Source organism: Lacerta agilis, chromosome 14, assembly GCF_009819535.1.
Source record: "Lacerta agilis isolate rLacAgi1 chromosome 14, rLacAgi1.pri, whole genome shotgun sequence".
In the NCBI taxonomy this organism is placed as follows: Eukaryota; Metazoa; Chordata; class Lepidosauria; order Squamata; family Lacertidae; genus Lacerta; species Lacerta agilis.
In genome coordinates, this window is record NC_046325.1 from 13,289,242 (window position 1) to 13,305,640 (window position 16,399).

Consider the following 16,399-nt stretch of genomic DNA (forward strand, 5'->3'; position numbering starts at 1 on the left):
TAAGCCATGCAGGCTGTTAAAGGTAAGGAACAGGGAGCCACTGGGATTGGTTTCCAAGCAGGGTATGATATGATCCCATCTCCTGGTCCCTCTCCGTCGTCTAGCAGCTGCGTTGTGAACTGACTGACTTACACAGCATCTTCAAGGACAGCTCCACATTCACCCTGCGGCCGTACCTGGCTCTCCACCAGCATAGCCATGTCCACAAACATGTCATGGAGCTCCCGGATGCTGGTTTCCAGTTTGATAATCTCGTTGTGCCGGGTTTCGATCTCGTTCAGGGCCTGCTTCGTCATCTGTGAGTCCATTTTGATCTGAAGGAAACAACATGAGTCAAGACGAAAGAAAGACAGAAAGACAGAATTCTGCACTAAGGAAAACTCCTGCACTCCCATGCCCCCACAACCCTCCGGGGAAGCCTCCACCCCACATTTTGAATAAATAATGTACAGTGGTGCCTCGCAAGACGAAATTAATTCATTCCGCGAGTCGTTCTGTATTGCGAAAAATTCGTCTTGCGAAGCAAGGTTTCCCATAGGAATGCATTGAAATTTAATTCCCATAGGAATGCATTGAAATTTTCATCTTGCGAAGCACGACCATAGAAAACTTCGTCTTGCGAGTCACCTAAAAAAATCGCAAAACCCTTTCGTCTAGCGAGTTTTTCATTGTGCGAGGCATTCGTCTTGCGAGGTACCACTGTAAATTGACAAGCAGTGATACAGACTGAAAGACAGAACCACATAGACTTGTTAAATGTGGCTGCTGTCCTAGGAATCACAGCTTCTGTTGTTGTTGTTGTTGTTGTTGTTGTTGTTGTTGTTGTTGTTGTTGTTGTTAAAAGCTGTATACCACCCTATTCCTACAGGTCTCAGGGCGGTTCACAACATAAAGTTACAATATAAAAGCACAAAATACATGATAGAAATAATTAAAACAATTAACAGTGCTAATGTATGCAAACTAATAAAAAGTACACTCCCAACAAAAGCCCCTGAACAATACCCCGCTCCAGAAATACAAATTAACATATAACATTTGAAAACAATTTAAAAGAACCCCACCCCCCAAATAAAAGAGCACCCACCCAAGTTAGAGCCCCATCCCTGTTAGAACAATGGACCAAAGAGGTTAAGAGGAGGAACCCTGATAGCCTGCTTCTTATATGTTAAGAAATGTTGGCCAACTTCTGTTCCCTATGACTATGAAGGGAAGCAGGGAAGAACAGGGCATTGTGATATCAGTGGTTGGGGTTTCAGCACCCTGCCGGACATTATGCCCCTCCTTGAACCTCCTTACTTCATTCCCAGCCCGACCCATAAATTCCAAGGACACCCCCCCCCAGCGCAGTTTCCTAGCACAGCGCCCCAACCCTGTCGTTTCCTAAGCTTGGAACCACAAGACGGCCATGTCTGACATGCTTGCAAGTGCTTCTGGGATACGTACGTCGTCGGTGAAGATTGCCAACTTTCCGCTCTCCAGCATGTCTTCTAGCTCCTCGTTAGTTGTTGTCCTGCCAGCTGCAAAAAGAGAAGACCACAGCCACGATGAATCGCCACACTTTATAATACAGTCCCCACCCGCGGTATTCGCACCCTGGCCTCCCGGTGAGGAAACTGGCATATTGTTTGTTTTGATCTCCTTGTTTCCAGCTCATGTAAAAGTGAGCAGGCTCTCTTCCACCAGTGAGGCGTGCAACTACCGGCAAGAGGGTGGCAGGAGAATATGCTTTTAGGCATAGCTGTCAACTTTCCCCTTTTTAAAAAATGGAAATTCCCTTATTCCGAATAGGATTCCTCGCAAGAAAAGGGAAAAGTTGACAGCTATGCTTTTAGGACAGCCCAGTGGCGTAGCGTGGGTTGCTAGCAGCTAGGGTCACGTGGAAAGGAGGGAAACGGACTGAGTATGGATGTGCATTCAAATGCCTAATGGCGTCCGTGTCGCTCAGGAGGTCGCAGTCTCAGAGATAAGAAAAGAGGAGTCGCTCTGTTGTCCGGGGAGGTCACTTCCTGGTTTGCATGGCGAGAAGCCGTTTTCAACGGAGCCCAGCGATGGAAGCAGGCAGCTGCATGCAGACCCTTCACGTATCCTTATTTTCCAGGGACAGTCCAGGATTTACAGAAGCCGTCCCAGTTTCTGATTTGACCCCAGAATGTCCCTATTTTCAACAGAGAAATGTTGAATGGTATGGACTTGTGCGACCCCTGAGCCAAGGAGATAACTAGCTATGCAACCTTTAGAAGACATCTGAAAGCAGCCCTGTATAGGGAAGTTTTTAGGGCAACCCAGTTAGATGGGTGGAGTATAGATATTATTATTATTATTATTATTATTATTATTATTATTATTAAGGATGAAAACAGCTCTGCCTTTTTAAAACTCGCAGTGGCTACTCGCCCCTATGAGGCAAAGGCAGCTGCTACATAAAAAAACAGCCACAACGAAGTATAACTGAGGATGGGTTGGTGTGTGGCGGCTCCTCGCACTTTAGGCTGCAATGGTGCCAGCATTCATGCCTGCTTGACGTTGTTGGTGCGAGCCCAGCCCCCTGATCTCAGATAATAAGAGGCCAGCGGCCATCACAAGGCAGTGAGGAAAAGCCACTCTGCACATGCTCGGTAGCACTCTCGTCTTCATCATGGAGACCAAAGCTATCAGTGGCTACTATACGTTCTGCCTCCACTGTTGGTGGCAAGATACCTCGGAATGCTAGTTGTCAGGAATCGCAAGTGGGGAGAGTTGTGCTCGGGCCCTACCATGAGTTGCCATATGTCCGGATTTTTCCAGACATTTTGCCGAGATCCCACAAAGGACCAGAGGAAAGTGTTCGTGTATGCTACAACGGCCGCTCAGAAGCTACTAGCCCAGAGATGGAACGAAGAGATAACCCCGACCAGAGAAGAATGGCAAATCAAGTTCACGGACTATGCTGAAATGGCAAAACTAACAGGGAAGCTCAGGGACGAAGAAGACAAGAAATTTTAAAAAAAGAATGGGAAATGTTTGTAATGTATATACAGAATTATTGTAAACAGGTCAGAACTTTTAGCAGGATTTTAAACACACTTGTAATGTAACAGAACGTATAGATAATTTAGGAAGATGAAAAATGGGAGAAGTATTGATATGCAGTTGAAAATAGAATCAATAGGACGGGATGGGGGGGAGTCAGGAGATTCAGAGTAATCTTGATAATTAGATTGGGAATTTTTGTTGTTGTATGTTTATATTTTGGAAAATCAAATAAAAAATTGTTTCAAAGAGAGGTGGGGCAGGCCTTTGGCCTTATCCTCAGGACTCTTCTGATGTCCTTATCGCTAACGTCATATATTTCAGCTCTTTCCTCGCTAGTTACTGGATGAATGCAACCGTAGGATCATAGAACCGCAAAGTTGGAAGGGACACCAAGGGTCATTCGGACCACCCCCAGACAATGCAGGAATCACAGCTAAATAATCCCTGGCGGAAAGCGACCCGACATCTGTTTAAAAGCCTGCAATGAAGGAGAGTCCTCCACCTTCCTAGATTGTCGGAGAGTTCAATATTTCGGGGGAAACGTACCCAACAAGCCAGACCTAAGGATGGAAGGCAAGAAATATATACAAGAGAGAGAATTAACGTACTTATCTCCAGCTGCCTCTGGATACGGTCCTTGCATCGGTCTCGATATTTGGACTGGGTTGTGTTGTATTCCGTCATCACCTCCACAAACTTGCGGGAAAGGGTCGAGTGCTAGGCAGCGAAATGGGGAGTCAGTCATGTTGGGGCAGAGAGGAAGGCACCAAAGAGAGTGGGCCGTACCCCCTCATTCCCTCTGCTCCCCTGTTTCAATTTAAGACCCAAACCTATTGATCACAGACCTTTGGAATGGTGTGTGTGTGTGTGTGTGTGTGTGTGTGTGTGTGTGTGTCTATATATACATTTGTTGTTGTTCAGTCATGTCCGACTCTTCGTGACCCCATGGACCAGAGAGCACGCCAGGCACGCCTGTCCTTCACTGCCTCCCGCAGTTTGGCCAAACTCATGCTAGTCCCTTCGAGAACACTGTCCAACCATCTCATCCTCTGTCGTCCCCTTCTTCTTGTGCCCTCCATCTTTCCCAACATCAGGGTCTTTTCTAGGGAGTCTTCTCTAGGGAGTGTTGTGTGTGTGTGTGTGTGTGTGTGTATACACATACACACACACACATACATAAATACACACACAGAGAGAGAGAGAGAGAGAGATATGGGGAAATTGTTACGCAAATTCAAGCTTCCGGCTGGCTACTGTGAGAACAGAATGTTGGACTGGATGGGTCATTGGCCTGATCCTGCAGGTCTCTCCCCGGGGTTTAGATGCATGGATTTAAGAACAATTTGGTCAGCTAAAAGGGTACCCCACCAATTAACCAGGAAGTTTTTAAAAACAAAAAAACAAAACATGCCATTTATTTTAAATATAACTACTTTGGGGATGAGTGTGGGGGAAGAAGCAGGAGAAATAAGGTGAAATCCAATATATGTGACGAAGGCAAGTACCTGCGTTTTCCGGATCCGCAAGTCAGCCGAGGATCGGTTCTGCACCTCTTCCTGCTCGATTCCCTGCTCAATCGCTGCAGAGATGACAAGGGCAAAGAGATCAGGGCAGCTTTAGCGGAGAATGAAGAGCTGTCTGGGTTAGAGCCTGGAGTTTCTGGGTTCTTCTGCTGCTGCCTCTAGTGGCGAGCCGCCAAGTTGCAGGTTCGAAGCTACCTAAGGGCTAGGACATTCTCTGGGCTGTGGAAAGTCCCCACAAATCCAGTCAGTTTCAGAATCACAGAATTTTAGAGTTTGAAGGGACCACGAGGGGTCATTTAGTCCAACAATCTGCAATGCAGGAATCTTTTGCCCAACGTGGGACTTGAACCCACAACCCTGAGATTAAGAGTCTACCAACTGAGCTATCCTTGCCTACTTTACACCTAGGGCTGAACCAAAAGCTCTCAGATGATAATTTTCAACTCATTTATGGGAGAGGGAGGGCGAAAGGGAGGGTGAGATGCTCCCATCAACTTTCGAGGGTAGGGAAATGTTAAGACAGGGGTGGAAATTGCCATTAATGCCTGGAGCTCTTCCCAACAGGTGCTATTTTCCTTTTCCCCAAACCCCTGGGAGTAATGGGACATGGTGGTGCAGCGTCTCTGTTGCAGGTGCTTCTAGTGGGGGGGGGGAGAAAGGTGCCCCCCCTGGCAGCTATCAGGAGAAGCTCAAAGCAGCAAAAAGATTGACCCACACCCAAACTGGCTGAAATAGGCCGGCCTTTTGTGGCTTTCATATGGGCTTGCAAAAACACGATAGCTATGTTCAAATATATAAAATGATGTCATATAGAGGAGGGAGAAAGGTTGTTTTCTGCTGCTCCAGAGAAGCGGACACAGGGCAATGGATTCAAACTACAAGAAAGAAGATTCCACCTAAACATTAGGAAGAACTTCCTGACAGTGAGAGCTGTTCGGCAGTGGAATTTGCTGCCAAGGAGGTTGGTGGAGTCTCCTTCTTTGGAGGTCTTTAAGCAGAGGCTTGACAGCCATCTGTCAGGAATGCTTTGATGGTGTTTCCTGCTTGGCAGGGGGTTGGACTGGTTGGCCCTTGTGGTCTCTTCCAGCTCTATGATTCTAACACAGAGCCATTCGCTGGCTCTATTTGACATACGCTGTCAAATTCCCACCACGCTTCTACCCTCCTGCCCTTGCTGGCTCTCTGGGCTGTTTGTAGCCCAGCCTCATGACAGCACCGTACATCCTATATGCAATGATGCCCTGACCAAAACTTGATGCACTGTATCAGCTAAGAAAATAATCCCGTGTTCCAGGATGTTGCTGGTTTAGATTTCATCTCAGCCATGAATATGCCAGGAGTAAGCCACTCCTGTCTCAGCATTTAGCTTCAGCCTGCAAAGGGGGTGGGGCGGGGTGATAATACTGGCCTACCTTATAGACCTGTTGTAAAGAGGACTACGATAATGTGAGCAAAGTTCTGTGAACCCCAAAGGCGTTACATATATACTGACGACGTTATGAAGAATAGAAACAAATTCTGATTCACATGGCTGCAGCTCCAGTTCTTACATTTCTTTCTATTTTGTTTGTTTGTTTTTTATTATTTTGACAAAGTAACAGTAATAAATAAATAAGGATAAAAATGTGCACCCCGCCACCAAGACCATTCCGTTGTAACCATCCAACCTCCCAAAATTTCAACACCTCTTGGGATGGTTTGACCCCTTTTCCCGTTTTAACAGTACAAATTCTACAAACGCCCACCATATCTCCTCAGAATCATTTCTCCTGCATATTCCCCGTGCTACCTTAACGGCACATGTTAACTAATAGCTATTTCCAACACCTCTTTATACCATTCTTCCATTTTATATTCTGCTTGCCCCTTCCACTTCTTGGCTATAATAATTCATGCAGCTGTCAATAAGTTTGTGAGCAAGTCCTTCATAGCCTGCGAACCTTCCACTCCATCGTAAATGGATTACAATGCTGCCTCTGGACTTTCAGTCATATATATATATCTATAATAAATTTGTGTTGGGGACACCCAGCTCTTACCTTTCAACTTGGAGCGCACCTTGTTGGCAGTCTTCTTGATGTCAGCTGTGAGATCCTCCAGTTCCTGCTTGGTCTCTGCAAGGAAAATGCAAAAGGGGGGTGGGGAGTGCTTTGACAGCAGACCCGAGAGATGATTGAACTGTGTCTGTTCCCCCCCCCCCAATGCATTGTTTGCCTTCACCCTTGCACAGGATCTAGAGAGAGAGCCTTGCGCACCCATCTCGGGCACATTGACACGTGGCACGGGACATGTGCAAGCGCCGTGGGACAGCATCACTAGACGTGAGCCTCTGGGTGTTCCACTCACTTTCATCTGGGTTGGGGGCAGCCAAGATGGCGCTGTGCTGCTTCTTCACCAGTTCCACATCTTCCGAGAGTTTCTCAATGCAGCCGCGGATCTCCTCCACCTGGGGAAAGACAGGGAAGCAAGACGTGAGCATGGGATCTCCCCCCTGTTGCAGTTCCTTGAACGCCCACCACTAATTGATACGGTGGCCCACGGCTGCCACGGTCAATACAGGTCGTCTGTGCTGCATTTAGCCAACCGTGGAGCCACAGAACTCTTAAGGTTGGAGGAGATTCCATGAAGGAGCCACAGAGGCGGGAAAAGGAGAGAGCGATACACAGGCCTCATTTCCAAATTCCGCCTGAATTTTGCCGTGTGCAGAGCGAGAGCATCAGGTAGGAGGGGGAAATACCTCTGTCACCAAATATCTATGGAGCACTACCAAGGTCCTTGCATTAATTTACAAATGCCCTGATCATCTTAGGTCCAGGGTACCTCGGGGACTGCTTGAACCCTTATATCTCAGCTCAACCTCTGAGATCATCTGCAGTCGTGTCGATGGTTGTTCCCTGAGTTGGCAAGGCTCATTTCACAACAATCCACCTAAACATTAGGAAGAACTTCCTGACAGTGAGAGCTGTTCGGCAGTGGAATTTGCTACCAAGGAGTGTGGTGGAGTCTCCTTCTTTGGAGGTCTTTAAGCAGAGGCTTGACAGCCATCTGTCAGGAATGCTTTGATGGTGTTTCCTGCTTGGCAGGCGGTTGGACTGGATGGATCTCTTCCAACTCTATGATTCTATGATTCTATGAACTGAGATTTTGGTGCCATAGTGCCAGGATCGTGGAATAGACTGCCAATGGATATACAGTGGGTGCCTTCTGCTTAATTTTTTTAAAAATAATTAATAATACAACTGTCCATAATATTTAGCTGATTTAAACTTTTTTAATGCTCTTTATTGCATGGTTTTATGGGCAATTGTGTAAAACCACTCTGATTTTTTTAAATTAATGAACAACAGTATATAATTTTTTTTATAAATGAATAAAAACAAATATTTCTTTGCACTGGTAGTTTTGCTACAGTTCACTGAGACTATGATCTCTTTGGCAGACCGTAATACAATAACATGCGATATAAGAAATAAACAAAGCAGCCAATTTAAAAAGCAATAGGAATATTTAATGCAGACATGTCACAGAGCAGCTGAATGAAGCTTGGGGACTTCTGGTGGTCCATGAACTACAGTTTGGGAAACTCTGACTTAAATGTTCCCTAAACACCTTTTTGTCCGTCTGATAGAGTAGTTTTCCTCTAGTTAAATGACTGTAAGGCCTCAGCGTGGCCACCAGGGAGCACTGGGCTGCAGAAAGGAGTTGAAATACGGGCCCGGAGGCAAACTACCAGGAGACGCTCTCCAAGGTCCTGAAATCTGCAGCCGACTCGCCCACGACAGACAATAGCATTGCTGGTGCCCCTCAATCAAGCATCACAATTCCCGGGCCAGCCCTGGCTTCCCTCATGCAGCTGTCCCATAGGGGGATCGCAGTTTCAGGTTCGATGGGGCAGCTGCATATTCCCGCATTGCAGGGGGTGGGGCGAGATGATCCTTGGGGTCCCTTCCTTCTATGATTCTATGTTGGAATAGAGCGCAGCTTTCGAACTCAGGTCTGCCTCAGTCATGCATAAAGAGGGGTGTGAACTAAGAGGATTTGTAGGACATATGGAGTTCATGGGTATAAGAATCCCCACCCATTGTTTAACTCCCCCAAAGTTGCTCCCTGTGTGGTCTTTTCCTCCTGTACAGGCCCACTTGCTGAGCTACAGCACAGCTGAGGGAAAATAAACTTCATAAAAGAGGTTTCAGGGAGGCAGCCACAAATTTAGCAGCTCTCTTTGGGGGAAGCTGGCAGTCTAAGCATGAGCGGGGCAGGCCCAGGTCTTAAATAGATGGGTCTTCCACTATCATATGTAGCCTGAGCCCAAATGTCCACAAATTGATCCAGTGTGGCATAGTGGTTAGAGGCTCAGACTAGGACCCAGGAGGCCAGGGTTCAAATCCCCACTCTGCCACGCAGCTCGCTGGGTGACCTTGAGCCAGTCATTGCCTGTCAGCCTAACCTACCTCTCAGGGTTGTTGCGGGGATTAAATGAGGAGGGGGAGAAGCACTTACATCACCTCAGGCTGACTGGAGCCACAAAAGCAATAAATAAAATTGGATCGTTAATTATGGATCTCACTGGTAACTAACTCCCTGATGAGTGCTGAGGCTGATAAGAAATCCCAGGCACCCACCGGAAAAGACTGCAATAATGTTTACAATCTTGGGTCAAAGCTACGCAACAACATTTGCTAATTTTGCATGAAATGATGCAATCTGTATGCTTATTTGAGAGAGGGAGGGTGAGTGGGCTGTAGGTGGTTTTTTGTTTTTTTTTAAATAGAACTTGGAATTCAAAGGAAAGAGAGGAAAAGCTTGTCTGAGGCATGGATTTCCTGCAAGCAGCCACAGCATGCTGCGGAATTGCTTCAGAGAAACGGCAAGATTTCTCCGGGGTGTAGTGCGATGATCTCAGCCATGAGTTGCGACTTGTGAACAAGACCCAACAAGCGAACGTGGATTTCACAGTTGTGGGTGGCTGCCATCCCGGTGGCATCTCTCTGCCCCCCCTCCAATCTTTCCACCTCTGACGCCTGCGCACCACAGAGGCTGCATAGAATCATTAACAAGATGCTCTTGCATACTAAAAGACATGCTGCTTGAATATTAATGCGCTCAGCTCTCGTGCAGATCCCAGGCACGTGTTTAAGCAGGAGTTAATTCAGGGCATGGGGGCTCATAGGCTCCGTCTCCTATGCAAAAGCAGGCTGCGAAAAAGTGGGAAGGAGAGCTGGGAGGAAGGGGAAGGAGAGGGACCCGGAACAAGGGTGGCCACCTTCTCTAATCCTGGAGGCCATTTGGTTTCCGCACAGTGGTCTGGGAGCTGGAAGGATGTATTGCTGCCACAAAACTGACCTCTTTACGGGTTCTCAGACTCTATAATGAAGCAAGAGCTCTCCAGCATGAAAGGACCTGATTGTTCTGAGGCAAATAGGCTCAGGCATGGCTGAGGAATGACGTACCAAACCCAAAACAAGAGGAAACACTAAACTGTAGAATCTCTCCCTCCCTCACAGAGACACCCCTTTTGAAAACTATTTCTTTCCCTTATGCTTTGAAACCTAGGGTTGTGTCCAATGCTACTCAAGAGTAGGCCCGTTGAAATGAATAAACACAACTAACGGAGGTTCGTTAATTTCAGTAAGTCTACTCTGAGCATAGGAGCCAACTCCTAGGGGCCGAGGTCCCTTTTGGCCCTCCCAATAAAATATCTGAGGGGACCAGGGGCCCCCCAAATTGATGGGCATTGCCATTCAAATGGTGTGTGTGTGTGACACATCTTGTGATTGATTATGCAGGACAGGGCTTCCCCCCCCCCAAAATATTTTATTCAAGTTGGCACCCCTGAATCTGAGGAAGTTTAAGTTGGAGATAACCCCTAGATGGTCGCCAGCTGGTCTCCTTAAATCTGTGTCTGCCCTGATCATTAAAAAATGTGTTTTGGGTGAGGGGGTTTAGTTTTCAGAGGGGGTGTAAGATTCCCTGCTCACCGTTGACTCCCTTGCAGTCTGTCTCTTTGGCCAAGGGGGAAATGCCTCAGGCGAGGGGCTGTGGGGAAGAAGAAGCAGGCAAGGGGGGGGGGGAGGTTCAGCTCCTCTCCCCTCATTCATCCTCTTTAGCTTTTGTGTGAGAGAGAGATTGGGTGAGGCCTAGGTTTAAAGAGGCAGGCCTGCTGCTATCGTGCCCTTTTCAGGCCTCAGAGAACTTGTTTTAAAAAAGAAATAAACCTGTTTGCTGATTTCCACACGAACGAGACAACAGTATTTACCAGTATAATCGTACCTTGGTTGACGAACGACTTGCGAGTCAAACGTTTTGGCTCCCAAATGCCGCTAACCCAAAAGTGAGTGTTACAGTTTGCAAACGTTCTTTTGGAACCCAAACGTCTGGTGCAGCTTCCGCAGCTTCTGATTGGCTGCAGAAACTTCCTGCAGCCAATCGGAAGCTGCACCTTGGTTTCCGAACGTTTTGGAAGGCGAAAGGACTTCTGGAACGGATTCCGTTTGGCTTCCAAGGTAAGACTGTAGTAGACATCAAGTGTTAATACAAGTGATGAGTATAGCCTGCAATATGCCAAATCAGCCATCCCAGGGCCATCCAGATGTTTTGTACTACAACTCCCTTTAGTCCTGGACATGCTGGGAGTTGTAGTTCAGAAAAAACTGGAGGGCGCTGGGTTTGCAAAGACTGGCCCATAGAGCCATGGGTTCTTAAGCTATATTTCAGTGCAACCTCCCTTGGGAAAGGTTTGAGACCTGTAGATTAAAAAATTGCCAAGAGGGCCCATAGTATCACTTCAGAGAGTAGATCCAACTTGTGGGTTTTGCTCTGACATGCTTTTAATGGCTCTTTGGAAGCTGAGCCAAATGTGGAACAGGGCAGCCTACCTCCTCCTAGGGTTTGTCACTCGGCACAAATTTGCAGCACTGCTCTGGAGATTGCAGTGGCTGCCTGCCTGTTGCCAGAGCTCAGGGTGTTCCCTTTACTTGAAATCTGAATTCACAGAAGCAGAATTTGATACATAGCACAGATCCTGAGAGCCATGGCTCAAGAAGTTAAGCTTCTACAGAAAGGAGAGAGGGACCCTTTGCCCTCCAGATGCTGTCGGGCTTCATTTCCCATCAATCCCAGCCAGCACAGCCAAAGGGCAAGGATGATGGGAACTGTAGTCCAGCACCATCTGGAGTTGCCACGGGTCCTCTGCCATTGGTCAAGATCTCATGACTGTTGAGATAAGCTTCAAAATATATGGACGAAACCTGGGGAGATGTCAGAAGCCGGAAAGGAGTATGATTACTCAAGAGGTAGGACTCGGTACAATATGTAGTGCAGCCTCCGCTACCCTGGTGTCTTCCAGCTGCTTTGGACTACAACTCCCATCCGCACCAGCCCTTATGGGAGTTGTAGTCCAAAAAAGCAGGAAGGCACCAGGCTGGCGAACGCTGTTGTATTTGAAGCAGAACACAAGATAAATGAGAGCATAACAACAGAACAGAGAAGAGCCCTGCTGGACCACACCAAGGTCCATGCCAGGGATGGGGGACCTGCAGCCTTCCAGTTGTTAAATCACAACTCTCAGCATCACTGACCATGCTGCTGTGACACCTTCAGGGCTGTCCTTCCTCTTACCTGTTCGAAGAACTCATCCATGAAATGGTCTCGGTCCACGTGCACCACCTCTTCCTCATCGTCGCTGTCTTTGGCCTGCCCAAGAGACAACATTTCCACAGGTTAGAACACCCTCCTGGCTCTGTCCTCAAAGATACCTTGATGCTCTCCTATTCTGTGTGTTTCAAAGCACACATATTATGTAGCCAATTGCCATTTCTTCACTACACAGTGAAAAGTGGGAGGGGGAACTATTTTGGGGGGAAAGAAGCAAGCTTTTAACCTTTCCCAGTTGCCCCTTCTCCCCTATTTAAGTAGATGCACGCAGACACTCAGCAGATTCCCCCAGCCAGTATTTCAGGCCCTTGTTTCTGTTGCAAATGTCCATGTTCCTTTCTAGGCCTCATTCTTTCCCACCCTCTTTCTCTCTGATTTTCCTCTTACATTCACTTCTTGATTCTTTATCTATACAGTGGCACCTCGGGTTAAGAACTTAATTCGTTCCGGAGGTCTGTTCTTAACCTGAAACTGTTCTTAACCTGAGGTACCACTTTAGCTAATGGGGCCTCCCACTGCCGCCACACAATTTCTGTTCTCATCCTGAGGTAAAGTTCGTAACCCGAGGTACTATTTCTGGGTTAGCGGAGTCTGTAACCAGAAGCGTCTGTAACCTGAAGCGTACCACTGTATTTCGATGGAGCAGAGTAGCAGTTTCGTCCTAGTCCATACTGCATCTTCAAAAGTAAAGATGCTTGCCCTGGTTTCTGAAAAGCGGCATTGTTATGCCTCTCCTAACATGACTCTTGTAACATGAATTCTCCATCCTCAGCAGAAAACAAGCCAAGAAAACATGATTGAAAAGGCAAGTGTGAGACTTCACACTTCAACAAAAGTTTGTTAAGGAGAAAGGGAATGACCAGGGGAGCTAGGAAAATGTCACAAATACAATGAGAAGGAAGAGATGGATGAGTGTTTGTGATTGCTACATGCTTTGGGTTCATTCCACCTCCTTTTTAATTCTGAGGCTCAGCCCTGGAATAAGCGAAGCAGTAGTGAAGACTTGACTGTAGCTGACCACATGCTGAGATGTCTGCTTTGCTATGGGTTAACCACAACCAGCCCCTATTCAATATTGTTAACCACTCTTCTTCCACTGATTCCTGTGGAATATACAAAAGTGTGGCTAAGGCCCCTAGACATCTGGGATTAAAAACAGGGTGATCGGGGAACATAGAACATGCTCCCATTAGGCAAACATGAAATGCCACAACTCACATTTTAAAAATTAAGAACTGTCTAAAACCCCAAGAGGCAACGAAATCCAGGAATCATGCCTTCCTGCTCTAAGAAGCTACACCCATTTCCGGCTCCTAGAGCTGGGGAGAAAACTTGAGGGCCTGTTTTCTAGAAATGCATCCAGTTTCCTTTTGGATCTAAAAGGAAAACCCTGGAGACCCCGTTCCCCACACTTCCATCCCACAAGGCCTCATTTCCGTTGCAGAGCAGAAGAGTCGGGTTAGAGAACCCAAAAAGAAATACCACAAACAGTTGCCTCACGCGGGGGGGGGGACTATTTGTGGACTAGATAAGCCCAGCCTCCAAGCTTCCTTTTAATTGTGTGGTCATGATGCCTTGTGTTCATGATGGCATGGGCTGGTTATTCACAATCTCGCTTGGGCTGGTTATTCACAATCTCACTTCCACAACTGTTTGCAGGTGCAACAATTTGAGGCCATACATATTGCTTTGTTTCTGGTCTCATAACTTCCTCCTGAAACCCCGCAATGTTTTATTATACCACAATATTCTGGGAAGTGTGTGTTTGTTATGTCCTGCTTTTGCCCCCCCCCCAAATCATGACAATGTGACAGCGCCCAGCAAAGACCACAGGACCAGTAATAAAGCGGACTGGTGTTTGGACAGTCCCATATAAATCTACCACCAATGAACAACTCATGCATCAATGACATGTGGCAGGATACATTTGCAAAACACACACACACACACACTTCCCACCAGTCTGGAGGGGCTTTGGATGATCTGAGGGCATCTCAGGGTTGAATGTTTCCACATGAGAAAGATAAAAACCCTTACATAGAAAACTTCCTTATCAACGAAAGCTAGGCAATAACCTTCCTTAACAGCTGGCTTTCTAGGAGCGGAGCATTTCGGTTTTTTGGTTTAGGAAAGAAAGTCAATGATGGGTGCCCCACTTAAAGTCCAGAAGTGGTTATCTCCTACTTGAACAGCAGCTTAGCACTAAGAGTTAAATTGTGGCCTCTGTCTGTCTGTCTGTCTCCACCACCCTTACCTCCCATTTCATATCCCATAGTTCCTTGCAGCAGTTGTCAAGGCCAAAAAAGCCCTGTCTTCTCAGCCGAGATGCCACATTTCTTCTTATATAAGTGCAACCCCAAAAAACTTGATTTAACCTGAGGCGACAAGTCAGAGGGAGATGGGCTCAGCCACTTGGAAAGCAGCACCCCCCTCCCCCCCTCCCCGGGTGCCCGCCACTTGCGCTGCTGCACACGGCAGGAGAAAGCTGGCGATCAGGGCAGCGGGGAAGGAATGGCGATGGAGAAGGCTCCCAGGCCCGGCACCACGGGGAAAGGAATTGGAGAAAGGGATTTGGAGAGGGAGAAGCTGCGTTTTGGACCAGTGCCTGGCTCCGTCTCCTGGAGGGCAGTTTGTGACGAAGCTCTCTCGTTGCATTCTCCTTTCGTCCAAGGTCACAGCTAACCGAGCTGGAACAGTGACATAATAATAACACATGCACACAAACAGCCGCTCGCACTTCCAGCGTGCTGGGAATGTGTGTGTACACGCAGAGACCGGGCGGGGTGGCTTGGGGGCAGCACCACGTCACCCACCTCGGCAGACTATCAGATTCCTTTTCTCCTTCCAGGAAAACCACCACCCCCAAAATAACCAGCCTGTCATGGAGGACAAAATGAAATATATAAATAAGAATAAAAATCCTCCCCTCTCCCCTCCCTTTCTGCAGTAGAAGGTTCTGTGGTTTTCCTTGGAAGGTGCAATACTGGCCCACGGATGTCAAACCAATCGTGGTCCCTTCTCATGTTCCATTCCTGCCCCCCACCCAACTTCTGAGTAAGGGGCAGGTGGGGGCAGGGGGCGGGAAGGAACACACACAAACACAGAGAGGTGGAGTTGTTGGGGGTCGGGATTGGTGACTGACTACTTGTCTGCAGGCCACAGGGAGAACATTTTTCCTTTCCCACTTCTTAACCCATTTAAAGAGTAACAGCTGCCCACCCCATCCTCTCAGCTAGGAATGTAAAGAGTGACAGCAAAGCAGAGGATACCATGGACAGTACTGGCAACATTGCCCACTGATTATTAACGTTTTCTTCAATGGTCATGAGGACTAGCAGCTTTTTAAGGAGAAGGAGAAGGAGAAGGAGAAGGAAAAGAAGTCAGAATCACAGCGGGTCCACCGGGGAAATACTACAGGGGAAGTTAGGAGACCACAGTGGGTAAGCATGTTACCTAAACACTGCTAAAAGTTTGATTTTACTTCACATTTATTTACTTTTCTGCAGCTGTGGATCCCCCAAGGCAGCAGGAGAGGGCCTTCTCGGTGGCTGCTCCTAAACTTTGAAACTCCCTCTCTAGAGAAGTTAAACTTTTAATGAAAGGGCGGGTGCCGTGCTGTTTTTATTGTGATTATCTGTATGTTTTAAATAGATCATATATATATAGTGTGTGTGTGTTTTGATTTTATCAATGTTTAAATGATTCTTAATTATTCCCCCTCTATCTGTTTAACTGTTTTTATTTTATCTGTAGGATGCCTTGAGCCCCTGTAAAGGAAAAAGACAGGGAATATAATAATATAATATAATATAATATAATATAATATAATATAATATAATATAATATAATATAATATAATAATAATGCACAGGGTTTGAAACCATCCCCTGTCCAGGCATGACTAGTCCTATTTAGTTTCAGCAAGGTTGCTGTATCATTTACCTTATAGTCCAAGTACAACCAATCATCTCTCCTTTTGTCCTCTCCTCTTTTATTTGAATATGAGAATTCTATAGTGAGCTTATTGGCTCCTCCAGCCATCTTCCTGTTGGACCATGTGGCTGGATGCTGGGCGCATGACTGGCTCCTCTCCAGAGCCATTTGCATTGATGTTCTGTGTCACTCCTGGCCGGCTCAGGCAATTAACCTACCTTAGCTTTGGATCCTTGGCACCCCCATATATTCTCAAATGCTGCTCGGGTTGCTAA

The 16,399-nt window shown here is 47.0% G+C and overlaps 1 protein-coding gene across 2 annotated transcripts in view; it reads right to left on the reverse strand.

The window, feature by feature from the left end:
• STX1B (syntaxin 1B) overlaps nt 1-16,399 on the reverse strand; it is a 65,711-nt gene that overhangs the window by 13,738 nt on the left and 35,574 nt on the right. For both annotated transcript variants that reach the window (XM_033171001.1, XM_033171003.1), the window contains exons 2-8: nt 12,156-12,230; nt 6,885-6,984; nt 6,578-6,652; nt 4,521-4,594; nt 3,624-3,732; nt 1,447-1,520; nt 177-314 (exon numbers count right to left, since the gene is read on the reverse strand). In XM_033171001.1, coding sequence (XP_033026892.1) covers nt 177-314; nt 1,447-1,520; nt 3,624-3,732; nt 4,521-4,594; nt 6,578-6,652; nt 6,885-6,984; nt 12,156-12,230 — 645 coding nt within the window. The remainder of the gene's footprint in view (nt 1-176; nt 315-1,446; nt 1,521-3,623; nt 3,733-4,520; nt 4,595-6,577; nt 6,653-6,884; nt 6,985-12,155; nt 12,231-16,399) is intronic.